Below are 26856 nucleotides of genomic sequence, written 5' to 3'. Positions count from 1 at the left end.
ACACTATATTTTGGGACGGAGGGAGTACTTTCGAATTCGGGCAAAAAACAACATTTATTACGCTTTCAGGAATAATGAGATAGAGAGCCATTTATATAATCTTTTAGGTAAATGAAAATTAGTTAATTAATTGTACAAAAACTAAATACATTGTTCTAAAAATAGAAAATATAACCAAGTTTAAAGTTCAATACTGTAGAATCATACATTAATGCCGACTCTGGACCACCAACGGGCATAAAAATACCCTTTAATGCACGTACATCTAATAATTATCAGCAGCTTATTGCTTCATTTTCATATGGAGAGACATAAGGAAATTCCGGGTGGATATCGATTTTTCTATTCTGACAAATCCTTCCTTTCAGCAAATGTTTTGAGGAAGAAGTAATTCACACTAGACAAACCTATGTACACAAGTTTGATCAAAACTCGAAACCACTACTCCCTCCATCCCTAAAAGATTCCACATACCATATTTTTCACTTTATTAAGATAGAATGCAAAATGAAAGCATGCAGGTTGAGTGTTTTGTCTTTTTGCTTATGTAAATAATAGAATGTGAGAGGAAAAATATAGGACCACACCCTATAAATGGCATGGGGTAAACTCAAAGGGACAGACCGAAAAGGAATCTGGGACAATCTTTTAGGAACGGAGGAAGTACTTTGGTAACTATCTAACCCTCCAGGAACTAAACGAAGGCGTGTCAGAGGCTTCAGGATCAACTATGAACGAGGCTGCTCGACGCCACGAAAAAGAATCCCGAGCATATTTCAATATATGACCCACAGAAGCTTCAGAACCAAGGATTGTAAAAGGGATATCAATCTTTGGCGATTTCGAATCCACATTTCCATGGTGGGAGAAGATCTTGTGTTGAAGCACAAACAGCTTTGGTTTACAGAGTTGAAAAATGGACTGAGATTTGTACGTCGAGTAATAAATGTCCACCAGAAGCGGGAACTGTTGGAAGGCGAAAAGCATAACAGGTACTGAGGCGATTAGAGCAACAGGAATGGTAGGAGCCCATCTGATAATACGCTTCTGGAAAGTGATGAAGAAAGTAGCAGTAAAGGCTACAATCATGGTTGCTATTGAGATAAGCAACAAGATGAGACCCCACATGAGCTTCAATGGCAACGATACGAGGAAATCTCTCTCTGCATATCGAGAAGTGAGGATTGACAGAAACATCAGTATCGAAGCTGTAGAAGTGAACAACGATATGGCATTTGACATGGCGAAAACCACAAAGGATGATCTGTTAACTAAGACGGGACTTCCTGTTTCGCTGTTGTTGCCTCCTGGTAGTTGGAAGGCAGCTGAGAAGACTACTGTGGCTATTAGAGTTGCAACGAAAGCGCATGATTCGGCTGTCTTCTTCATCCATTGTTCCCCTTTAATCCTTAGTCCTTCGTGCTCTTCGCTGAATAAGGTTTGAGGTGTTTTATGGTCCTTGTTTTCAGCTTCAGTGTACTCTGGCCTTACTATCTTTTTCACTGCCTGTATAACATGTCAACAATCACAACAAATATCTGAAAATTATTAGAGTGCACCGTGCATCCAAGGGTATTTTTATGCTATTAGTGGTCCCTCTCACTTTTTCTCCTCACATGTAAGGGGCAAATGTGAGAGGGTGCACTTTACTTATATGTACTAATAAAGATCAACCGAAAATCCAAACAGAACAATAAGATGTGTGTAGAATGCATATAAGTGGAGTATATATGGAAATCTTATGGACTAATAGAGGTAATTTCGGTCCCTGTGGTACGAAATTTTTCCATATTACAGTTTGGGAGTCTGGATTTCTATCCCAAATTCGTGCCCCATCTAGTGTCTCAACTCAACAAAATTGGATTAATTCCATTTGTTTGGATGAAATGGCGACTTGTTGGTTAAGATGGGGAATTCAATTCCGATGAGTAGTAGATGATTTCTCATCGAAAACAAACTTTTAAATTGAGATTTATGGGAAAAAAAATTAATTATCAAATCCTCAATATGTAAATAAAACTCATTTTTCAAATAAAATTAAATATAGAATCCATCGCTCTACGAATGGCCTACATTAAGGTGTGAATGAGTGAAAACATGAACAATTTTTTTTTGTATCCATTGAAATTAATCCAAATTCGTTGAGTTATGATTTTAGATGGGACACGAATTTGGGACAGAGGATCCAAAGAACAATAAATAGTTTTTTTTTCTTGGCAATTAAATAGTAAGAACAATAAATAGTTCAGGTATACTATTTTGAAATGTAGGTACAATGCAACTAGATGATACCTTTGTCTATGATATAGTTACCTCAAACCATAGTAACTCGCGCTGCATCTGTAATGCTGCTCCTGATACGCAGTTAAGCCGGTTGGGAGGCGCCAACTTGCTCGCCAAATGGAGCATATTATTTCCATGGTCATCTTTGTAAGTAGCTATTAAATCCTTGATCGCTCCTATCTCATGTATTAGCTTGAAGATCTCTTCATGGCGATAAATTACAGCAATGTGAAAAATGCTGTATCTATTTTCATCCACTTTCCAAAGTATATCAGGATACGATTTTATGAGCACCATAAGAAATTCAACTTTTCCCAATTTTGCGGCAACAAATAATAATCGCCATGGAAAACAAATCAATTTAGATATATCCGCGTGCTTCAGTTTTATGATTTCATCCCAAAGTGTTTGTGCTAGTTCCAGCACCACTTCTGCCTCTGCATCATTTCTGCTACAACCTGCAAGTAAACTTACTAAATTAACCAGAAACTTTATCATGTAAACTTGCTAAATTAACCAGGAACTTTATCATGTAAACTTGTTAAATTAACCAGAAACTTCATCATGTAAGCTTGTTAAATTAACCAGAAACTTTATCATGTAAACTTGTTAAATTAACCAGAAACTTTAGCATGTAAACTTGCTAAATTCACCAGAAACCTTATCATGCAAACTTGTTGCGCGCATTTTAAACCTCTGCAGTCTGCACACATTCTTAAGAAGGCATATTCACATAGCAAGGTGAACTAACCTTGGATTTTTAACCTCTGCCATGTGCTTAGCTGATATCTATCGACCCTTGGAGGTTTTCGTGCCAATGCATGCAACGCGGTCTCCTTCTTTCTGCCGCGGAAAGTAGCCAAATTTCTATTGTTGCGTAGAATATGCAATGCTACGTCTGCAGTACATGAGAGTTTTTGTTAGCTAGTTATTGGACTAGTGCAAAAAGAATGAAGTATTTGTTACTAGCACATATATAAAAAAAATACAAGAGTGGGCCTTTACAATTTTAGGTATTTCATTCGATTTTTTGATACTTACCACCTTTTAAAGTTCAATTCTGTTTCCGTTTAATGCTGGTAACTTTCAACTTTTTGGTCAATAAAAGGTGTTAATTTTCAAAAAAGGTTTTATCAAGCGGTGAGTTTCAAAAATCGAACTTCAAAATGTGGTAATTATCAAAAATTATCCTATTTTATTTGTATCAAGTTGTACATAAGAGTTTTTGTTAGCTAGTTATTGGACTAGTGCAAAAACAATGAAGTATTTGTTACTAGCACATATATAAACAAATGCAAGAGTGAGCCTTTACAATTTTAGGTATTTCATTCAATTTTTTGATACTTACCACCTTTTAAAGTTCAATTCTGTTTCCGTTTAATGCCGGTAACTTTCAACTTTTTTGTCAATAATAGGTGTTAATTTTCAAAAAATGTTTTATCAAGCGGTGAGTTTCAAAAATCGAACTTCAAAATGTGGTGATTATCAAAAAAAATCCTATTTTATTTGTATCAAGTTGACTAGTTTGTGTTTGTCTCACATTTTGTTGGAAAAAATGATTAACATATCCATATTTCAACATCTATCTCAGTTTAGCCTACCCAATTATATAGGTCAATATTTGACTCACTCCCAAGTCCCAACCATAAAGCAGTTGATGGGGCTCGACCTTATGACCTCCAAATCACAAATTGAGTACCACACCAACTTCACCCATTTGTGTTGGAATGTTGAAAATAGAGGGCTTTAGTTCAAAGAAAGAGAGAAGGATAGAAAAATTTACCAAATAAATAGGTATCAATAGCGCCGATGAGTAGCTCAATCCCATCTTCAGCTGTCAACAAGTTATAATCAGTCACTGACATAAGGTACCAGACCATATCCTGATGACCCAACAACACTGCCATAAGAAGTGGAGTCATTTCTTGACTGCCTCTAATGTTTGGCAATGTTCTGCTTTTGTTTACCATTACTCTCGCAATCTCAACAACACCAGAAACAGCAGCGAAGCAAAGCGCAGTGTTCCCAACTCTGTTGGTCAAAGCCAGAGAATCATCATTCATAACCTTAACTAGCTCCTTAACAAGATGCAGATGTTTGGCTGCTGCTGCTATGTGAAGGACTGTCTCGCCTCCCTTTGTAATCCTTGTACTGATCCACGCGTTATCTTCTGTCCAAATACTCTTTACGGCTTCCCAATCACCGGTTAATGCAGCTTGGTATAGTCTTATTGTTATGCTTGATTGTATGAATTCGTCGTTGCCTATTACGTCTGAAACAAGGACAATTCTGTCAGATCATGCTTAGGAGCTCATAAATAAAGATGGTTGTGGGCCGGCCCGGCCCGATACATGATCCGCCCCGACACGAAAAAAAGCACATCCCGACAAGAGCACGGAATCGTGGGCGGTGAGCCGGACATGTGCCGCATTTTTTGGAAAAAAGCACGACAAACCACGCTAAATTTAGTAAAATCAGAATTATGCATGACGCCCGACCCAGCCCGGCATGACGGTCCGTATACCAGGTCGGGCCTGGGCCATATTTAAATATTTTTGGCCCAGCCCAGTGCAGAGTGGCCTTTTGCATGGAGTGGGCCCATTCAGGCCCGACCCGGCCTGGACCACAGCCATCTTTAGGAACTCGGGACTTAGGATAGTATAACTAACTATGACAAGTTCATAAAATGTATAACGAGGACAGTATTCAACTTACCAAACTCTTCTTCTGAAGTTTGCACTTCAGATGGCGGCGATGGTGGGTCTGGTGGTGGATACACAAAGCGATCACCTTCGTGTGAGTAAGTATCGAAACTGAACTCCCTGTAGATACTTTCACCTGACATGTTTCTGTGCGAAGTTGTGCAGGAATTGAACTCCAATTTCGTTATAAAATTGTGATTAGTAACCAACTGGCCATGATTTGTTGTTTTAATGTAATTATTGTATGTTCAGTTCCAATTGTTTGACTGAGAAATCATAGACTAACATCAAAATGTGAACACAGAAGTCTTAAGTTTGAATTTGACAACTGATAGAAACAAATGATGCTGTCTTTAATCGAGCATCAGTCATTGTCTTAGTACCTACCGACCTTCGTGGCTCTTTTTCGATGGATAGAAAGTAGGCCGCAAATCCTTAAGTTTTCCTTAATCTTTGATCAAAATCATCATTATCTTACCCCATTGCCTCAAAGAGGCTCCCGCAAAAAGCGGGGTAAGGGGGGTCGGGTGTACGCAACCTTACCCCTGCAATTGCAGAGAGGTTGTTTCCAATTGACCCAAAAGCGATAACGGGACGACCATCTTCTACTTTATGGAAAGAAAGCGAAGAGGTTTTAAGAGCCATTTTGATTTAGTCCACTACATTCCACAACCAAAAACAAATGAATTTTTGACTCCATCGGAAATGGACAGATCTTTGGCTCCATCGGAAATGGACAAATCAAGATACTGATGTTAATCACTTAAACACGGGACGAAAAGTGTTGAAACTTGATTCAAAATTCACAAACTGACTTTAATGGAATCATAAATTCATAACACAATTATTGAAACCAGTATTCTAGAAAGTGAAAAGCAGAGGTAAAAAAAAGCTTCGAACAATAATTTTCAAGAAATAATGGAAAGTAAACGCTAACACGGCAACATTCAATGTCCAAAAAAAAAAAACATGGCAACATTGAAATATGGCATAAAGTCACCAAGAAAACTTGAACGCGAAAGAACCCTAACATAGATGAGAAAAAAGAGAACCAGACTAATCTTTTTTAAGTCGCGATAATTCATAATCCACCATTCAAGAATTAGTTTATGTAAGTAATGATGTAATCCCAAGTAAAATTCTATTAGTAGCATCATACACTGTTTGTATTTTGAATTAGACATCAGTTATTTGATCAGCTTCTCACAACAGAAAATTAGTTAATAGTACATATACACATGCATTTTTTTGCATCGATGATCAAGATAACAGATAACCAGATAACAGAGATGAGCTGAGAGAGAGCTCAGAATATGACTCCAAGATGAATCCAAAAAGCGTCATACATTACTTTGCTTGTAAAACTTGGTATCCAGCACTTGTTTACCGCACATTGCACATACACCTGGAAAAGCACAGTTCATGTTAGAACAATCCTCACGACAATAAACCATAATTGTTACTAGAAAAGGAAAGTCCGGAAAATATATATGTCAAATATTGGTTTAGAGAGTGTGAATTGGTGTTGGGGGTAGAAGGACACATATTAACAAAGACAGAGCTAAATTACCTTTACTATAGGCACAAGTATGACAGTACTTGCCATCCTGGTGTACTTGCTGCTTGCAAATGATGCATTTTGTGTTTCCATAAGGTGTCCATCTGCAAAGTAATTGGAGTAGACAATATTGTAAGAATACTTTCATGACAAATATAAATCAACCAAACTACAAATTACATACTCAAGGGGGTGTTTGGTATGAAAGTTGGAAAGGGAGTGAAATGGAACCAAATAAAAAGGGGAAAAGGTTAATATTAACTATTTCCATTATTGGGTGTTTGGTATATAATAGGAAAGGAATCACTTATGTATGATTCTTTTACTTAATGTTTTGGTAAGTAATAAGGAAATGAATATATTTTGTAGTGTATTCTACATCTGTATATGAACAATATAAAGTAAGAAATCATAGTAAATTGAAACCTAGTACTACAAATTAACAACAAATACGGAGTAACATCTTTGAAGAACCACAATACCCCCCCTGTTTATAGCCCCAAATACCAATACCGATTTTTATCAAACCTGCCCCACTTTTTACATAAAGGAAAAATAGAAGTCAATTGTTTTTTATATTTTTTGGAGGAATTATTACAAGGAAGGCAAGCATCGATCTAACCCACTTTCCTTTCCCCATTTTCATCTCTTTCTCTCTCCTGCTCTCACCAGCCACCTATACCCAGTTTGCCCGCCCACCCACCCATCCACCATTGACCCACCACCTCCGCCCATCTCCACCGCCCCACCCTCCTCACCACCGCCAACTATACAGACTCAATCGACTCCTCCCTGCGCTCACGCGCAACTGACTTCGACGATCCATTCCAATCCACCACATCAATCCTCCGCAACAACCGCCAACAAACTCCACCTCATGTGCAGCTACGGAGGTCACATAGTGCCTCGGCCGCACGACAAGTATAGTTTCAGTTTTGGAGTAAGCTCAAAGGAGAGAGGGATGAGAGAAGAACGAAGGAGAGGGAGAGAGCAATGAGGAATTTAAGGGGAAACGGTAATTGTTACCGTGGCCTTTGGAGCAGTAACGAAGTAGGGGAATCAATTACCGCTAAATTAGGGTAACGATTACCGCATACTCCAAACCAAACAGCTTGTAACGTAAACAATTATCTGAATCCGTTTCCAACTCTAAAAATTGAGATACCAAACATCCCCTCAGAAGCAATCAACTGAATATGAAAGGGAACAACTATATGCAACCTACTGCAATGAATTTATCTGTGTAAAGACTGTAAACAGCATATATGTATGAGGATCAAAACTGCTCCAAGTCTCCAATGCCTTAAAAGGCTCCCTCCTAAAATAGGCAGATGTACATAACCTATTCTGCTGTTTTTCATCACCTTAATCCAAATAACTACGAAAGTTTGCTATTTCACAATAAATAACTGCAAACAATTCAGTGATCCACTTGTAGTTCATATAATCCAGACCCGAAGAAAAATGAATGTTCCTTCTCAATTATATTGGTCAAGTGTACAGAAGAATAGGATCGAAGTTCTTGCAGTAATGCATGATAAACCAGCAGAATCTAAATTTAAAGAATAATCCTAGTAAAAGAAAGCATGGCTGACGAATAAGGATTAGTTAGAGAGTCTAGAGACTACCAGTGTAGTAATTGCTCCTACTTGAAACAACAAACACACACCCAAAAAAAATATACACTTCTTACAGCTAAATTTCTGCAAGGTTATCAATATGTACCAGTTGCTTCAGTAGTTAAGGGATTTCATGCTGAACACAAGCCCTACGACCTCTCTTGTCCTAAGAACTGCATGATTGAGGCAAAGTTTGGAAAATTCTTAAAGGAAGCTATGCTGGAAAGAAAGCGTACACACAATGGGGTAGGGAACGGGCAATTCTAGTAGTGTGTCCACACTAGAGCTACTGTCTGGCCAGCCACCAAAACATTCATGACATAATTTCTAGCAAAATGTCACAACCACGCCACTAAGAAAAAAAGCCTAATCTGACACGAAAGAAGCTGGAGAAATCCAGAAATACCATACAATTCATTTCTTGTGACAAATGCTAAAGAAACCCCGAGTGAAAAGCCAATCCTACCAGTCTACCACAGTAGAGAATACAACCATTCTATTGTCACTAGCTCACATAGTGTGAAAACTTCAATAACTAGTGATCTCCAAAATATTTACCAGCACTACTGCTAGAACCCCAAGCCCTAGTCCCTCGATAAGACGTTCTGCAATGAGATGTTGACAAAAATTTATCTCCAAAAAAGAACGCCAGAAAATTTGAGTTGAATCTGGTCGCTTGTAAAAATTCAACCTGAATATTTTTATGATTAAAGCTGCTTGCAGGAAGCTTCAAGAATGGAATATTTGCTTGGTAAGTGAGCTTACCACCTATGTGGATGAACCTTGATGATTGGCCACTGTACAAACCAACTTAGGATAGCTATTTTTACAAATTAGATCTTAGGTTTGCGCATGTATGAGTCTAATAAAAGAAGCCAGCGAGAAAGAAGCGTAAGTGAGAGAGAGAACTCTTGTTTATGTAGACAGAATTATAGTGTGTGAAGTATCTCAATTAGAGTATGGATATGTCCAGTTTCCCATCATTAAATTTATGTCATTGTAATATTTCTTTGTGTTTATGAATATTGCTATCACAAGGTTGATTCCAGAACTATCATTCTACATGAGATGCATACTAGATCCCGAATAGGCATACTCCGTATGACACAACCCATACAAAAGTTTACAAATTCTTAATTGACTACACTAGCTTTTATATAAATAAAAATAACAGGTGCAACACAGCTATGAGATCCGACATTTTTCCCTGGCAACTAATCATAGGTTAGACATGGTTGAACTTTGGGAGGGACAGAAAGGACTATCAAATTTTGAATGGTTAATCTGTAGCAACTACTAATGAAAAAATAGAGAATAAATTAGAGAAAGGAAATAATATGGAGTGGGAGCGTTGAGTCGAAAACAGGACACCTCACTATTTTCTCACTCAAAACCGTGCATGAGACCTTCAACTAGCACATCTCATAAGTGATGCAGAAACAATGTGAGTTCACTATTTTCTCACTCAAAACCGTGCATGAGACCTTCAACTAGGACACCTCACTATTTTCTCACTGAATTCGTTTGATTTTTATAGAAGATTACAATGAGCAGTTATCGACTTCTGAAAAATCTTCAACAAAAAGAGTTTATTATCAGGTGAGGTTGTACACCCTAGTAACCCTGCAATGGAAGGGAGCCTCTTTACTTATATCAGGAAATTGTTGAAGTTGTTAATCTTGAATATTGTTTGTCCAGTAACAAAATAATCTAATAGAGTGATGCTAACAGTCTAACACCAAGTAGCACTTAACATAATATCCCAACACTCATTACAAGGCGATACATAAGATCAATTAAGTATCTGAGTATCTCATTCCACAAACTACAAAAATTGACAAACCCATCATATTATGACTATTAAGCTTACAACACCCGAGGATAAAGCACTCAATCAAACCCCTTCACTTAATTGCAATCTACTTCTTGAAACAACAATCAACAAATTCAATATAATGGGTAATTATTAGCTTAATTCATTACCACACCATCAACAATTTCGATCAATTCGATAATACCCAGATTTACCGAACTAAATACAATCAAAATTCAAAGCAACAAAAACTGATTCATGAAAATACAACTTTATTTAAAAAATAATAACAAGAATCAATTCAAGAATTACTCAGAAAAATAAACCTGTTTTTCTTGGAAAGGAGCTTGTTTTCATTGATCTTGCGGCCACCGCTTTCGTTGGTGTTGCTTGCGCCCGCTTTCCACTTATCTGGAACTATGACTTTCGCTAATTTCTTCTCACCTGCCAATTCAAAAACCCCACCAAAATTATCTCAACTTTAATTCATAATTAAGAAATTTGTCGCCAAACAGTGTGATTTGAATAAGCATAAACTATTTGCAATTGAAGACCTAATGCAAATGAAATTGAATCAAGAGGCGAGAGCAACTTACACTTTTCGCACACCATTGTTGATACTGGATTGTTCTTTGGTACTTTCGGTTGTTGTTCTGGAATCAGACAGAGCCCTAGAAAATTAAAGGACTCGCTTTTGCAGAGGGTTTTTTTTTTTTTTTTTTTTTTTTGGTGTTACCACCGGTTCACCCTTAGGGCCAATCCAGATTCGGGGCGAGTTCTAGGTGGTTAGGTTCCAGTCCCCTCCCAATTGTTGTTGCGGGATCGAACACGAGTTCTCCCTACCAAGTTCAGCCCCAATCACCACTAAACCAACAAACAATTGATTTTGCAGAGGTTTTGTACTTTTTGTATTTGGAATTGGTGAATCGGGTGATGGGGGTGATGAGGGCGGACAGACCCAATCAGATATGTGCCTCCAAATACAAATGTGAGGGTACGGTGGTAATTACACCATTTTTTTTAAAGTGTTATTTGAACTTCTGAGTATTATTTGAAAAATGTACATCATATTTGAATTTTTGAGTACTATATTTGAAAAGTGAGTATCATATTTGAACTTATGAGTACGATGTCGTTTTTTCGGATATCAGATAACACATATCAGCTAAAAAACAAGGAAAATTTGTAAATATTAATCCCACCTTTGGCCGGTTTTCTTTAATTAATCCCACCTAAGCGATATTTTTTAATAATCCCACATTTAAGCCCTAACTACTTTAATTAGACCTTACAGGTAATAAACCTGATTTAGCCGGTGAAGCGTCCCACGTGGCATTATAACCGTTGTAACTTTAATTTTTTTTTTCCCCTTTTTATTTCTTTATATCTTCATTCTTTCTCTTTCTTCCTCATTTTCTCTGCGACATTTTCTTCATCTTCTCCTCTGCAAAAATTCTTCTTCTCCTCCACCATTCTTGCTCCCTCACACCTCGTCGTTCAATTCAATTACTATGGTTGGTTCAAAGCAAGTACCTGTCGGATCGTCTTCATCAAATTCAAGGGGAGGAATGGTACCACCATTGTTGTGTGAATGTGGGAATTACTCTGTTGTGCGTACAGTTAAGCGAGGTCCAAATGTAGGAATGAAGTTTCATGGCTGCCCTTTATGGCCGGTAAGATCCTCTGATTTGTTGCAATTTTTTTGATTTCCACCACAAGTCACGAATTGTTTGTAAAGGTCTTACCTTTGCAATTGGTTTAATTCGTGTATTTAGGATTCACTCACCCTAATTAATGACGGTTTAATTGAGTTTTTGTGTGCTAAATTAGTAAGGTTGTTGACTTTGGTTTTGGTTTTGGTAAGGTTTAATTGAATCCTCTCCTTGTCTGGACTCTCATTTAATTCACTCGTGGTTGATTAATTTGGTTGTGTTAATGAATTTGGCAAGGTTGTTGAATTTTGGTTTGGTTGATTAATTTTGGTTTGGTTGATTAATTTGGTTGTGTTAATGACGGTTTAATTGAATTTTTGTGTGCTAAATTAGTAATTGATTTTGGCAAGGTTGGTGAATTTTGGTTTGGCTGTTTAATTTGGTTGTGTTAATCGTATTATAGGATACGAAGTGCGAATTTTTCAGGTGGATTCTTCCTGATAACAATGAGCTTGACCACCTTCAACTTAAGATTTTTGAAGCTAATACGACCATAGCTGAGATGGAGTATGACAAGAAGTTGATGGAGGAAAAGATCAAAAAATTGCAGACTAAAAAGGATAATATGGAGGAAGATGTTCAAGAAATGAAGAACGAGCTTTGCCAAATGCGTATTGAATTGATGAAGAGTTCAAGGAACGAAAGGAATTGTACCATGGCTCTGTATTTCTCATGGGTGTTTTTTGCCCTTCTTGTTTTTTGGTTGAAGTAGTTAACAATAGTTTGTTAACAGTTAGTTTGTAAGTTGTTTCCATGGTGGCAATAAAATGATCAAGTTTGTTGAGTTCAAATCGCGAGTTATTTGACCCCTTTGCATTACGACTTAGATGACAATGAACTATCCGAAATTACAAGCATTGTTTTAATAATGTGCAAATTGTTGACTTAAAATGAGCAACAGTTGACTAGAAATTGGCAAGGGTAGCATAAGTTTACGAGAATTGTGCAACGTGACTTTAAACGAGCATAAATTAACGAGAATTGTGCAACGTGACTTTAAACGAGCATAAGTTAACGAGAATTATGCAACGTGACTTTAAACGAGCATAATAGAACTTAAGTTACACCGAAAGAACTTAATTGAAGAAGGCGTAAATTGTTACAACAACATAACTTAACAAGTATTAGTTTTCAAAAGCACGTTCATTCACGCATTAACTTCCAAAGCATATGTGAACTACACAAAATAAGAAGGCCAAATGCTTGGCTAACTAATTGTTGTTGTAGTGTGCAAAATCTACCAATTCTTGCCTAAATTCTAAACTACACAAAAAAGGCCAAACAGTTGAAAGTTAATTAGGCTAAGCTGACTGCCACTGCTACTGTTAGCTAACTGCTACTGCTACTGTAAGCTTCTGATTTCCAGCACAAAATGGTCAAGTTACTGGCAGTAGGTTCATTCATCTTCACTTGTCCTACTGAGTTGGTTGATGAGCACTGGAAACTTGGCTCGAATGTGTTCCGACAAATGTTGCAACCTATGTGACGAAAGTAAACTAAATGAGTGAAGACACTTAAGGCTTCAGCAAGTTAACAAACCACAACTTAATGAAATAATACCTGATTTTTACCCCTCCCTCTCCCTCTCCCTCTGCCTCCACTTGTTGTTGCAGTCCCATCCGAGGCAACATACATTCCCACACCAATAGGTACCTGTTTGATGAAGTAAATGAGAATGAAAAAAAAGCCAAACAGAAAACAACATCACACAAACATAGGCAGAAAGAAAAAAGGGAGAGTAAATGAGAATTAGAATGTAGAATCAAAGCTTACTTTCTCTTTACCCCTCCCTCCATTGTTTCCCCTTCCCCTTCCAGTATTTCCACCCCTAGAACCCCTACCACCTAGGATCATCCTCCCGCCTCTGCCAAGTTGGCTAGGTTGGCATGAAGTAGAGTGAAGCTGAGCATTTGTTGATCGAGTGAATCGAGAAGATACAACTGCAGAGGTGGGTGTGTTTGTTCTTGAATCAGTCGTTTGACTTATGGTAGATGGGGCAGTAACAGACGGAGCACGAGAGTGAGGGGGCTGACCATCCTTCCTTGGTCTACCCCTAGGTTTTTTTGGGGCTGGTTCTGCAACAACAGCACTCTCTCTGTTAGGACATCGTCTTTTATTATGCCCTTTGACTTGACACACACTACAAGTCATTTCTATCCCGGTCCTCGATAGGTGACCAGGCTTTTTCGGGTTCTCAAAGGGATCCTTGATCCTATTTCTCCTCGGTCTGCCTGGCCCTATTTTGATGGGAGGAGGATCCAAGTGGTATTCATGTTAGGTTATGATACATATGACATTTACATAAATCATGCGGAAACAACCATTAACCCAGGAATCATATTATTTACACATAATCATATAGCATAATTAGATGCATACTCTTTGTTGCGTGCCCTCCCTAGCTGCGCCCGAACCGAACAAGAACAAGTCTTTTAGGACTCCAAATGTCGTCCCTCCGTAGATAGTCCACAGCACGTCCGGATCCGCCTTAAGATTGACCAACTAGAATCGCCCTTAAGGTACTAGAAAATTCGGCACTTTTATGAGCAAGATGTGTTTTAATTTTCTCTCAAAAAACTCACTTTTGAATACTTTGAAACTTGTGTATAAATTATGACCCCTAGGCCTTTATTTATAGAGTTATGGAAAAGGAATCGTAATCCTAGTAGGATGCGAATTAATTGGAATTAGAATTCTACATGAATTCTACTTAATCAATTTATCCAATAGGAATAGACATTTAATCATACACTGACTCTTGCAGATTCAGGAATCTCGCATGAGCTCAAACTCACACACACACGGCAGCCACAAAGGCTGCCCACGCATGCGAGCAGCAGCCCACGCAGCGCGGCCCACGCATGCGTGGCCTTGTGCGCGCTGGGCTGTGGCGTGCGTGCTTGCTGGGCGATGGCCTGGCTTCGTGCTGGGCCTTCGTCCGGCAGGCCTCGTCCGATGCTAATTCGTACGATACGCTTCCGATTAAAATTCCATTTCCGGAATCTATTTCCGATACGAACAATATTCAATATTTCCGATTCCGGAATTAATTTCCGTTTCGAACAAATATTTAATATTTCCGTTTCCGGAATTATTTTCCGATTCCGGTAATATTTCCGATTCTGACAATATTTCCGTTTCCGGCAATATTTCCGATTCTGGTAATATTTCCATTTCCAACAATATTTTCCGATACGTACCATGTTTCCGTTTCCGGCAACATCTACGACTTGGATAATATTCATATTTCCGATACGATCCATATTTCCGTTTCCGGCAATATCATCGTTTCCGGAGTATTCATTTCTTGCCTGTGACGATCTTAGCTCCCACTGAAACCAAGATCCGTCGGTTCCGAATATTCATAGATGGAGTATTTAATGCCATTAAATACTTGATCCGTTTACGTACTATTTGTGTGACCCTACGGGTTCAGTCAAGAGTAAGCTGTGGATTAATATCATTAATTCCACTTGAACTGAAGCGGCCTCTAGCTAGGCATTCAGCTCACTTGATCTCACTGAATTATTAACTTGTTAATTAATACTGAACCGCATTTATTAGACTTAACATAGAATGCATACTTGGACCAAGGGCATTATTTCCTTCAGTCTCCCACTTGTCCTTAGGGACAAGTGTGCATTTCCTAATTCCTTTGTCGCTCGATGCTTGCTCTTGAACATAAGGTAAGAGTTGTCATCCTTATTATGTCCAGAGGTGTTCCTCGGTTTCAGAGTTCAACTGATCAAATAAACAGATAATCATAGCCTATGATTCATCCGAGCACGGCCATGCATTTCACAGTTTCTAGCTCTCCGAGTGGCCTTGTACAACTTTTAAGCATCTCATCCCGATTTATGGGAGGACAATCCCAATCTTGCGATCTTGAGATTAGACTTCGTTTGATAGGTGATTACCTGAGCGTTGCCTTTATAGCCTCCTTTTACGGTGCGACGGTTGGTCAACGTCAAAGCAACCAGTTCTCAAACAAGTAATCTCAAATCACTCAGGTATTGAGGATTTAGTGTCTAATAATTTAATGAAATTTACTTATGACAGACTTTCATCTCTTACAGTAAAGTTTCATAGGTCTTGTCCGATACTAGTCTTCCCAAAGTAAGTATCTATGCAAATGATTATGACATTGCCATGTCCACATAGTTCAAGAAACAGAACTACTAGTCATCTTGCATTCTAATCGTCTAACGTTTTCTATGCGTCCAATTTTATAGAAAACTCCGACTAGGGACCATTTTCAACCTTTGACATTCAAGTTCACTTGATAGACATTTCTTAGTCACAGGACTGGTCCTGACAGTCTATCTTGAATATATCGTCAAATTGAAGGGACTCATCATTTAATACTAAACCAAGATTAAATGGAATATGAAAACACATTTCATATATGATAAATGTTCAACCCCAATGTTTTACAACCATGGGCCTCTAACCCATCTTTTAAAACAATTCATGGAATTCAAAGCTATGCTTGATTTCCAGTGCTACAACGTGAGTGTTGCTTCTCACTTGTTGCATAGGTTTAGTTATCATGCTTTGCCAATCTTAATATCCTTTTCATCGAATGTTCTTCGAGATATGATGATAAGATCTTTTCGAGTTTGTTTATTATGTGATCTAGTCTTTCTTACTTCGATGGTGGTATTACTCATTTTGCAATGAAGAACCATCAAGTTAGCAGACGTTTTTCTTGCTTCAAGAGTGGTTCTACGCATTTTTCAATGAAGAACCATCGAGCCAGCAGACAGGTGATCTACCCAAGTTCAGTGAAGAACTTTAAACAACCCTGTTTTATTGCTTCTTAGGCAATAATTACTTTTACTTCAACTGTTTAGGTTGCTAGTGATGCTTTGTTTGGATTTACTTATCCAAGCAGTTCACAGATATGTGGAAGACTTTCCAGCTGTATCTTAGAACATAGAAATTAATATTTTAATTTCCCACGCAACAACTCATGGTCTCCAACCCATGTTGCCATTTCAAAACACGATGCTCTATAGCTCGTCCTTGTCAATGGTTAACTCCAAAGGGGTCTTGCTTGATCCTTTGCCAGTGTTTCTGCGTGTAGCATCAATATTTAGCATATCTTTATTTCCTTGAATCAAGAACTATTCCTATGTACCTTTTCAAGTACCATAAGTATTCTTGATCTCAATCTAGTTGATCTTCACTTTGATCAATAGAGATTGGTATATGTTCGTCATGGCTAAAGTCATACGATACGTTTTTGGCGATCCTCATATTATATCATACATGATAAATTCTTTTGCAGAATAATTCCCAATTGAATTCTATTCATGTAACTTTAGCTTATTCAATTTCAGCAGATACTGAATCCAGCTAAATTCTTTGACATATAATATAGGTTAAGAATCTCATTTAGACTCTTTGATGTTTAACTTAGTAAATGCTTATACATAGTTCAAACATCCTTTACTTAGATTTATTCACATGGGTCGAATATCTCCAATGGAGACTTTCGTGTTTGATTTAGTAAATGCCATTACTTAATCCAAAACAATATCATAAGATTTTTGTAAATAGATCTTAATACCCAGTATGTACTAAGTTTCGCCATGGTCCATCATTGATAAATAATTTCAAATCTAAGTCATTAGCATTTGAATGTTATTTCACAATAGAGAGATATGTGTGTAATACACATAGGACCAATTAAGTTTTTAAGTACTCCCACTAAACTTCTTATATATCTATAAGAATCATGTATATTTTATGAAACTAAAATACTTATTAGCTTCACTAAAATACATTTCTAATTCCCAATTGCTTGCTTAAATCTGTACTTAGATTTCATAAGCTAGCTATCTTTTTCAAGCATTTATTTGGATCCACAAATCCTATGACATACCATGTACATAGTTTATTCCAACATTTGACTGAGGAATACGTTTTGTCATCCAATTGCTATATGTACCAATATGCAATCATTGCTTGAATTATAGACTTGAGCATTACGATTATGCATGAGGTTTCAACACAATTCACACCATGAATTTGCTTGTAATCTTTAGCAACTAATCTAGCTTTGTGTGTGAACACAATTCCATGTTTGATGGTTTTTATCCTTAAAACAAACTTGCAACCAATAGGTGTGAACCTATTCTTGCAAATCAACAAAATTTCAATTTTGTCATCAAAACATTGAGTATGTTTTATGGCCTCTAACCATTTAAAACATTTGAGTCTATATATGGCCTTTAACCATTTTAGGGAATCTAGGTTTCGTCATAGCTTTCTTACAAGTCACAAACTCATTAATCTACAGGATAATAGTTTGACTGCAAGTTGTAGGCTTCTTCACTTTTTAATAGAAGAATCTCATAGTTTCATTGACCTGATCTCTATGTTTCTTCACTATCTAATAGAAGAATCTCATAGTTTCAGTGACTTGAACTCTATGCCTACTTGGGTATAGAACATCAAACAATAGAATATCAACAGGCACTTTGAGAGTCCTTTGAATATTCTATTCTCCTTGAAGCACTTGTAAAGTCTTCTAAGAGATGTCTATTCTTTAAAAGCTACTTCTAAAGTCCTTTCAGAATAAGTTCGGATTTTCTGAAGCACTTCGAAAAGCCTCCGGAATGTCCGTTTATGTTTGTTGTTCGCCTCGAAAACCTTCGAGGTCTATTTTCTCCCACTTGTCATTTTGGAAACGAATCTCCAAAAGGACATTATTTCGAGCAAACAAACATTATGTTCTCAAAATTCGTGGTAGAAACAATACCCTTGTGTCTCATTTGAATAAATCACAATGAAACATATATCTAGACTTGGGCCTTAGTTTGTTGAATAACAAACACTAAGCTCCCACTGAGTTTAGCAACTCTTTAGATATATATAATTGAAAAGATATCCTGAAATTACTTTTCAATAGCTTTGACGAATTTGGTTTAGTTTGGTGGTAGTTGAGCATTTTGTTTTAGAAATTATAGGAAAAGTCTTTATGATTCATCATTGATCGAATCAAGTACTAATTGACTTTGATCATTCCAACGTAGATATGCCATATCTTATGGAGCTAGATTGTGAAATTACAACACACAATCATTGATGATCATATTTGGTCTCAAGTAATCATCAACATGATCTAACCTAGATCTTTATGATTTCTTGCCGAGTGGATTTTATACTTCTGAATCTTTGAACTAGCCAAACAGATTCAACTTATATCACATTTGAGTAAATAGACCTATATTCACTCAAATCCATGTGAAATAATAAAGTCATAAAACCTTTCTTTAGCTTTGAACTCTATCGTCTAGGCGTTCTAACAATAGTTCATATTCTTTGTTACTTTCAACAAGTAAGACTAGCTTGTCTTAAGTTGATCTAGAAATCAACCAACTTTCAAAAGTCCATAAAAATAGAGCTTATGAATGTTAACTTGTTGATATGGTCTAAGCAACAATGCCAAAGATTAGTGGAACTCAAATCAAGGGTTTGATTTGAACCTAGTCAAGTTCTTTAAAGAGTTGTTTGTTTTAATCAAGCATATTGACTCAACCAGTAATTGACCATTTCATTCAAATAAACAAACAAACAAGCATTGTTTTTGTTCTTCTGAATGTGAGTCTTTCTGTGTTTGAAGCAGAAATTTAGGTATGCTGATTATGGAACAAAATAGCCATTAAGTTCCAGCCTTTGAAAGGACTTAAAACAAACTAAATGACCCTACAACTAATGTAGCATTGCCATGCTTCATTTCCCACTTGTAGGTCATTAGTGTATCCTAGCTTCCATTATTTGAGTTATTACCGAAGTAAGAACCTCAAGCGGTATATGATACCAAGGAAGTTTGATTGCTAGGTCACTTCTCTTTAAACATAAATTTATAGGTAGAAACGGAATCGTAAATTCCTTTCATTTGTTCCTCGTTTTCCTATTTCTTGTACCCTTTCTTATAGTCTTAAGAATTGAATTCTTTAGTGTTGACTTTTATACTTTGTTAGACATGTCCAATGTCACCAACAAGGTTCTTTACCATTTTAATTTATGTTGAATATTCTGTTTCAACTAGATGATCTTACCAGAAGCTTCTAAAGTTCTCTAAGCATCGATCTATTCGAATGTCTAGGAACTAGACTCATTCGAGAATTAAATGGAAAAAGGATTTTAGGTTGTTAACCATTGGTAAAGCTGAGCGTTTAAACTCAATGCTTTATGATCTCAAAACCACATTGTATTTTGAATTCACAAGCACCAATCGGTTTGCCATTCGACTTTGATACTCGAAAACAACCATAAAAGTCGATATAAGAAACGTACATTTTAAATTGCTCACTTTCTCTCATTTCCGTGAATCGTTCTTGGATTCACTACCAATCGAGGAAATTTACTGTTACCTTTCTAAAAGGATTTATTGCAGTGCAAGATATTTAATTATAAACAATAATTAAAACATACATTGAAGCATGCAAAGTCTAAACATTTATCATGAATAATAACTTGAAATTAAAGCAACCATGCAATTCAAACAAGTTATTAGCATTTTATTCGATTTTATTGTTCCGGCAGGTGTGAATAAAATGATTCCAAGATCCTAAAATCATTGAAGAACTAAGCACAGTTTGTCGACTTAATCCTAGAACATCTTAGGTAAGCAAAAGCCTTTTGCTAATAGTCTAGAAACTATTCTTGGTTGATAGGTACGTCTAAGAACTTATTAGGTAAACCTATCGAATTTGCCACGACATAAAAGGACTCCTTACTTATATCGTTGAGTTTCACCAAAACTAACATGTACTCACAATTATTTGTGTACCTTGCCCCTTTAGGACCAATAAGTAACACCTCGCTGAGCGAAAACTATTACTAGATTGATGTAAAGGATATCCAAGCAAGTGTATATTTTGGCATGGCACCTTTTAACTCAATTTTTAAGTTTGGAACTTAAGGCTCTTACTATGTTGGTTAGATTTTAAGTGAACTAAAATCCTTAATCATGCAACATAATCAAGCTTATGATCTCATGCATTTTAAGACATATTTAAAGCAATAAATAACTTAAAACATGCATAAGATATTTGTGATCTAGTATGGCCCGACTTCATCTTGAAGCTTTGACTTCAAAGTCCGTCTTGAAAATCTCCGTGGGAGGCACCATTTTCTTCAAATAGGATAAGCTATAACTAATTACAACTATTTGATGGTACGCAGACCATATTTGAATTGAAAAATAACTTTGGTGCTTTAGACCAATTACATTCAAATTAATGGTACGCAGACCATATTTTCTATCCTATTTGGGCCATACTAGTCACTTCATAACCTGCAAAACAGTACATATACAATATATACCATTCACCCATTCATTATCATGAATGGCCCACATAGCTGGTTAGTAAAACACATTATGCATCACGTAAACATTTGCAGCAATTAATCAAGGTCACCAATAATCTACCAATTATTCAGTCCTTATTAATTCTAATCGAGTTGTTTTAACCTTAAGGATTTGTAGACCTAATCAAGAGTTTATGACTAAAAACGCTCCCACTCAAACCAATAAATTCATATGCTTTACTAATTTTAAACATAAAATTGTATTTCTAGTCTAACCGGAAACATACAAATTTAATTAAAATTTAAAGCTCATATAAATTTATAATTGAATCCAAAATTTTTAATTTAATTTCAGTCGCATTTAAATTAATTCATGATTTTAATTTTAGTAAAATAATTAGAATAAATTCCATTTATTATAATTATAATATTCAAAATTAAAATCCAAGAAATTAATTCAAATTATTAATTTTAAAATTAATTAAAATTACGTGAACTGAAATTTTCAAATTAAACATTCAAAACGATCTAATCGAAACGCAAACACCCTATGCGTTGCACGCCCATGGGCCGTATGCACACAGCCATTGCTGGCCATGTGCGCGCAGCCCATGCGCTCGTAGCATAGCTGCTGCTGTCCCAACGCAAGCCTCCGCACAGCGCCCCATCGCACGCGAGCTATCGCTCGCAGTGCGCGCGCGAGATCGCTCGCTGGGCGCGCTGGCTCGCTCGCTGGCGCGCGAGATCGCTCGCTGGCGCGCGAGATCGCTCGCTGGTGCGCGCGAGCCATCGCTCGCTAGCGCGCGAGATCGCTCGCTGGTGCGCGCGAGCCATCGCTCGCTGGCGCGCGAGATCGCTCGCTGGTGCGCGCGAGCCATCGCTCGCTGGTGCGCGACATCGCTCGCTGGGCGGGCGACGTCGCGCGCTGTGCGCGCGAGTGATGCTGTGCGCAGCGCTCGTGGCACGCGAGCTTGCGCTCGCTGCGCGCGAGGCTGCGCGCACTTGTGCGAGGCAGCGCGCGTTGTGGCGCAGCTCGCTTGCTGCCCACACGCGACTGCCTTGGCTCGCCCCTCGCCCATGCCCATACGTTCATTGCTCGTGGCACACGACACAAGGCAGGGCTGCTGCCTTGCGCTCGTGCACTACGCCCTTGCTCATTGCATTCGTGCCGCACGGGCGACGAGCTCCCTTGCTCGTCGTCGCATGCCCGCATTATACAACACCCCTTAAGGGTAACACGAAGCGTCCATTGCTTCGTGCGTGCAAGTTATTTGAACGAATTGCATAAAAATTTAAAATTTATATTTAAAATTAATGACAAATTAATAAATATTATTAATTTCATAATTTTAGGGCGAAAAAATCGAAAATTTATTATCCAATTGATTTCCGATTGTTATGGATTCAAGTCTAGGTCATAAAAATTTAAAATTTTATCGTAAATTTACAATTTTTATGGTGGTTTTTAATCATAGGTTTCTAATTAAATTACAATTAATTATGAAAATCAAATTAATTCTAAATTATTCTAATTTTCAACAAATTAATCATAATTACAAATTAGATTGCATAATTAACAAGACTAGGCATTCAAACTTGTTAAACATATGCAGTAGGTCAATCAAAAATTCAAGATTTATCAACAGGAATCGCAAATATTTAATTTAACATCTTAAATTTACGAAATTTTGCATCCGAAAAACTAAAACCTTCGAAAAGTCATAGTTAGGCTTCGAATTTGAGAATTCTGGGTTCGGCAGAAAAATACTATTTTTGTCAAAATTTTAGAATGCCTTTTACATGCGGAATTGACACAAAAATCACTCAATTCGGATGAGTAATGAAGAAACTGCCGAAAAACTGCGTACATATAATTAAATAAACGCAATTTGCAATTAATTAACAATTACGAAAATTAATCACCCCTTTTAATTCTTGCAAATTTGTAATATTTAACCATGTTCATGCAATTTAGATTATGAAAATAATAAGGGGCTCGTGATACCACTGTTAGGTTATGATACATATGACATTTACATAAATCATGCGGAAACAACCATTAACCCAGGAATCATATTATTTACACATAATCATATAGCATAATTAGATGCATACTCTTTGTTGCGTGCCCTCCCTAGCTGCGCCCGAACCGAACAAGAACAAGTCTTTTAGGACTCCAAATGTCGTCCCTCCGTAGATAGTCCACAGCACGTCCGGATCCGCCTTAAGATTGACCAACTAGAATCGCCCTTAAGGTACTAGAAAATTCGGCACTTTTATGAGCAAGATGTGTTTTAATTTTCTCTCAAAAAACTCACTTTTGAATACTTTGAAACTTGTGTATAAATTATGACCCCTAGGCCTTTATTTATAGAGTTATGGAAAAGGAATCGTAATCCTAGTAGGATGCGAATTAATTGGAATTAGAATTCTACATGAATTCTACTTAATCAATTTATCCAATAGGAATAGACATTTAATCATACACTGACTCTTGCAGATTCAGGAATCTCGCATGAGCTCAAACTCACACACACACGGCAGCCACAAAGGCTGCCCACGCATGCGAGCAGCAGCCCACGCAGCGCGGCCCACGCATGCGTGGCCTTGTGCGCGCTGGGCTGTGGCGTGCGTGCTTGCTGGGCGATGGCCTGGCTTCGTGCTGGGCCTTCGTCCGGCAGGCCTCGTCCGATGCTAATTCGTACGATACGCTTCCGATTAAAATTCCATTTCCGGAATCTATTTCCGATACGAACAATATTCAATATTTCCGATTCCGGAATTAATTTCCGTTTCGAACAAATATTTAATATTTCCGTTTCCGGAATTATTTTCCGATTCCGGTAATATTTCCGATTCTGACAATATTTCCGTTTCCGGCAATATTTCCGATTCTGGTAATATTTCCATTTCCAACAATATTTTCCGATACGTACCATGTTTCCGTTTCCGGCAACATCTACGACTTGGATAATATTCATATTTCCGATACGATCCATATTTCCGTTTCCGGCAATATCATCGTTTCCGGAGTATTCATTTCTTGCCTGTGACGATCTTAGCTCCCACTGAAACCAAGATCCGTCGGTTCCGAATATTCATAGATGGAGTATTTAATGCCATTAAATACTTGATCCGTTTACGTACTATTTGTGTGACCCTACGGGTTCAGTCAAGAGTAAGCTGTGGATTAATATCATTAATTCCACTTGAACTGAAGCGGCCTCTAGCTAGGCATTCAGCTCACTTGATCTCACTGAATTATTAACTTGTTAATTAATACTGAACCGCATTTATTAGACTTAACATAGAATGCATACTTGGACCAAGGGCATTATTTCCTTCAATTCAATCCTTGGCCAATACCTCTCTCCATCAATGGGTGGAATTGAACCTATACACACACACAAACACATACACAAACAGAATGTTACACGCAAATCACAGAATACACACAACTTAGCTATTGAAACAACAATTTTACCTGAATATGCATTTAAGTATTCTTGCCTCCAGTAGCATTTATCAACATACTCCTCGGCCTCCTTGTTTTGGAAAAAGATACACGCAATGGCATGACAACATGGAATGCCAAGCATGTCCCACTTTCTGCATGAACATGTCCTTGCTTCCAAATCCACCACCAATTGATCCAGATAATAATTGACATTGAACAATGTATCCGTTGACGGTATTACGTCACAGTTGCTAGCCTTTGCCTTCTCTTTTTCCAGCTTCTGTTGTATTCTTGGACAAAGGATTGATGTCGACTTCTCCATTTGCTGTCTTTTCACCACCAATCTTTGCATCAAGTTGTTTCTGATGTCTTCTAACATGAAGATCAGATGTTTGGTTCTTGCCTGAATGATGTATCCATTGAATGTTTCAGCTATGTTGGATGTTATGGCATCAGTCTTCATTGTTGTATCTAGAAAAGCTCTACAGAAAACCTCTGGTTTGTAGCCCTTAAACGCAGTGGCAGCATCGACATTCAACTGTGTGAGTTCCTCCAAGGCATCATTGTAGTCAGCAAGGTTGTAAGCCTTGGCAATTTTCCAGAATAAAAGCTTCATCTCATCACCTTTCCAAGTCTTGTGCCAATGAGCAAAGATGTGCCTCGCACAGTGTCTATGCTCTGCCTTTGGGAGAACTGCTGCAACGGCATTTAATATAGCCTTGGACATATGAAACAATAATAAATTAGGTAAGGGGAAAGGTTTAGAACTGAACAGATTCAAAACTTAATAAAGATTATAACATAATCAATGAAAACATATTCAGAACATAGTAGAAACATGTAAAATGGAGTCAAAACATAACACAAACACCCAAGTATATGTAGAACAGAATTAAGGATTAAAACAGATTAAAAACAGATTCAAACTGAAATCAGAACAGATTCAAACTGAAATCAGAACATAAGCAGTGAAAACAGTTTCAGAATTGTTTGTAAGGATAGGTCAACATTGGTAAATTAGGGAAATTTTGGTCAACTTTGATCAATTTGGTCAAAGTCAGGCAAAATTTGGTAAATGTGGTCAACTTTGGTCAAATTAAGCAAATTATGTCAAAATTAGGCAAATTTGGTCAACTTTAGGCAAATTTGGTCAACTTTGGTCCAAATTAGGCAAATAATGTCAAAATTAGGCAAATTATGGCAAATTATGTCAAATTAGGCAAATTATGATCAAATTATGTCAACTTAGGTCTAATTAGGTAAAATTAGGCAAATTCTGATCAACTTAGGTAAAGATGTCAACTTTGGTCCAAATTAGGCAAATTATGTCAACTTAGGTCTAATTATGTCAAAGTTAGGCAAATTAGGCAAATTATGTCAAAATTAGGCAAATTAGGCAAATTTTGGGCAAATTAGGCAAATTATGATCAACTTAGGTCAACTTAGGTAAAGATTAGCACGATCGTTTGAACTTAGGTAAAAATAAGTCAATTTTGGTCAAATTTAGTCAAAGTTAGGCAAATTATGTAAAAAATTAGGCAAATTTTGTCAAAATTAGGCAAATTAGGCAAATTATGTCAAATTAGGCAAATTAGGTCTAATTAGGTCAAATTAGGAAAATTATGATCAACTTAGGTCAAGTTTGGTAAAGATTAGCACGATCGTTTGAACTTAGGTAAAAATAGGTCGATTTTGGTCAAATTTGGTAAAAGTTAGGCAAATTAGGCAAATTTTGTCAAAATTAGGCAAATTATGTCAAATTAGGCAAATTAGGTCTAATTAGGTCAAATTAGGAAAATTATGATCAACTTAGGTCAAGTTTGGTAAAGATTAGCACGATCGTTTGAACTTAGGTAAAAATAGGTCGATTTTGGTCAAATTTGGTAAAAGTTAGGCAAATTAGGCAAATTTTCTCAAAATTAGGCAAATTAGTGAAATTATGATCAACTTAGGTCTAATTAGGTAAAATTAGGCAAATTATGATCAACTTAGGTCAACTAAAATATCGCTTAGGACGATCGTTTGAACTTAGGTAAAAATAAGTCAATTTTGGTCAAATTTAGTCAAAGTTAGGCAAATTTAGTCAAATTTAGGCAAATTAGGCAAATTATGATCAACTTAGGTCAACTTAGGTCTAATTAGGCAAATTTGGTCAAAGTTAGGCAAATTAGGCAAATTTTGATCAAGTTAGGCAAATTGGGCAATTCTTAATCAACTTAGGTCAACTTAGGTAAATATGACCACGATCGTTTCAACTCATCGTAATGATGTGTTGACTGATTTACATGACATAATATAGCAGCAAAGCAGCAAAAACTCACATAGATTGCATATTGTTTGTTTGTTCAATGACAGGTGAAATAGATAGCCATTTGCTTAGTGTTTGTT

General features: G+C 37.1%; 5 protein-coding genes across 5 annotated transcripts; 1 reads left to right on the top strand and 4 right to left on the bottom strand.

The window, feature by feature from the left end:
* Positions 1-420: 420 nt before the first annotated feature.
* LOC110805071 (uncharacterized) lies at positions 421-5870 on the bottom strand. Its single transcript, XM_022010671.2, has 5 exons — positions 4999-5870; positions 4067-4555; positions 3035-3181; positions 2314-2741; positions 421-1506 (listed from the first exon to the last, which is right to left on the bottom strand). The coding sequence occupies exons 1-5, from the start codon at positions 5126-5128 to the stop codon at positions 676-678; spliced, it is 2025 nt and encodes a 674-aa protein (XP_021866363.1). The 5' UTR covers positions 5129-5870; the 3' UTR covers positions 421-675.
* A 147-nt stretch (positions 5871-6017) lies between these two features.
* LOC110805072 (uncharacterized) lies at positions 6018-10721 on the bottom strand. The gene is made up of 4 exons (XM_022010672.2): positions 10572-10721; positions 10302-10419; positions 6556-6647; positions 6018-6390 (listed from the first exon to the last, which is right to left on the bottom strand). The coding sequence occupies exons 1-4, from the start codon at positions 10585-10587 to the stop codon at positions 6326-6328; spliced, it is 291 nt and encodes a 96-aa protein (XP_021866364.1). The 5' UTR covers positions 10588-10721; the 3' UTR covers positions 6018-6325.
* A 453-nt stretch (positions 10722-11174) lies between these two features.
* On the top strand, positions 11175-12464 carry LOC130464087 (uncharacterized). Its single transcript, XM_056833485.1, has 2 exons — positions 11175-11648; positions 12091-12464. Exons 1-2 carry the CDS (start codon positions 11487-11489, stop codon positions 12397-12399), a joined length of 471 nt encoding a protein of 156 aa, XP_056689463.1. The 5' UTR covers positions 11175-11486; the 3' UTR covers positions 12400-12464.
* Positions 12465-13012: 548 nt separating this feature from the next.
* LOC130462896 (secreted RxLR effector protein 90-like) lies at positions 13013-13953 on the bottom strand. The gene is made up of 3 exons (XM_056831871.1): positions 13461-13953; positions 13248-13340; positions 13013-13042 (listed from the first exon to the last, which is right to left on the bottom strand). Exons 1-3 carry the CDS (start codon positions 13836-13838, stop codon positions 13013-13015), a joined length of 501 nt encoding a protein of 166 aa, XP_056687849.1. The 5' UTR covers positions 13839-13953.
* A 4077-nt stretch (positions 13954-18030) lies between these two features.
* Positions 18031-25431, bottom strand: LOC130462895 (uncharacterized). The gene is made up of 3 exons (XM_056831870.1): positions 24496-25431; positions 24345-24405; positions 18031-18043 (listed from the first exon to the last, which is right to left on the bottom strand). The coding sequence occupies exons 1-3, from the start codon at positions 25193-25195 to the stop codon at positions 18031-18033; spliced, it is 774 nt and encodes a 257-aa protein (XP_056687848.1). The 5' UTR covers positions 25196-25431.
* Between the last annotated feature and the right edge of the window lie 1425 nt (positions 25432-26856).

Source organism: Spinacia oleracea, chromosome 6 (assembly GCF_020520425.1).
Source record: "Spinacia oleracea cultivar Varoflay chromosome 6, BTI_SOV_V1, whole genome shotgun sequence".
Classification (NCBI taxonomy): domain Eukaryota; kingdom Viridiplantae; phylum Streptophyta; class Magnoliopsida; order Caryophyllales; family Amaranthaceae; genus Spinacia; species Spinacia oleracea.
This window is presented reverse-complemented; position numbering and strand designations above follow the sequence as displayed.

Coding starts and splice junctions, on each gene's coding strand:
- LOC110805071 (XM_022010671.2), bottom strand. CDS start 5,128: ATGTCAGGTGAAAGTATCTACAGGGAGTTCAGTTTCGATACTTACTCA. Junction 4,556..4,998: donor AACTTCAGAAGAAGAGTTTG/GTAAGTTGAATA, acceptor TCCTTGTTTCAG/ACGTAATAGGCAACGACGAA. Junction 1,507..2,313: donor GCGAGTTACTATGGTTTGAG/GTAACTATATCA, acceptor CATGTTATACAG/GCAGTGAAAAAGATAGTAAG.
- LOC110805072 (XM_022010672.2), bottom strand. Junction 6,648..10,301: donor CTCCTTTCCAAGAAAAACAG/GTTTATTTTTCT, acceptor ATTACTTTGCAG/ATGGACACCTTATGGAAACA. Junction 6,391..6,555: donor TACTTGTGCCTATAGTAAAG/GTAATTTAGCTC, acceptor GTGCTTTTCCAG/GTGTATGTGCAATGTGCGGT.
- LOC130464087 (XM_056833485.1), top strand. CDS start 11,487: ATGGTTGGTTCAAAGCAAGTACCTGTCGGATCGTCTTCATCAAATTCA. Junction 11,649..12,090: donor ATGGCTGCCCTTTATGGCCG/GTAAGATCCTCT, acceptor ATCGTATTATAG/GATACGAAGTGCGAATTTTT.
- LOC130462896 (XM_056831871.1), bottom strand. CDS start 13,838: ATGACTTGTAGTGTGTGTCAAGTCAAAGGGCATAATAAAAGACGATGT. Junction 13,341..13,460: donor GAGGGAGGGGTAAAGAGAAA/GTAAGCTTTGAT, acceptor TTCATCAAACAG/GTACCTATTGGTGTGGGAAT. Junction 13,043..13,247: donor GAGGGAGGGGTAAAAATCAG/GTATTATTTCAT, acceptor GCTGGAAATCAG/AAGCTTACAGTAGCAGTAGC.
- LOC130462895 (XM_056831870.1), bottom strand. CDS start 25,195: ATGTCCAAGGCTATATTAAATGCCGTTGCAGCAGTTCTCCCAAAGGCA. Junction 24,406..24,495: donor ATACTTAAATGCATATTCAG/GTAAAATTGTTG, acceptor GTGTGTGTATAG/GTTCAATTCCACCCATTGAT.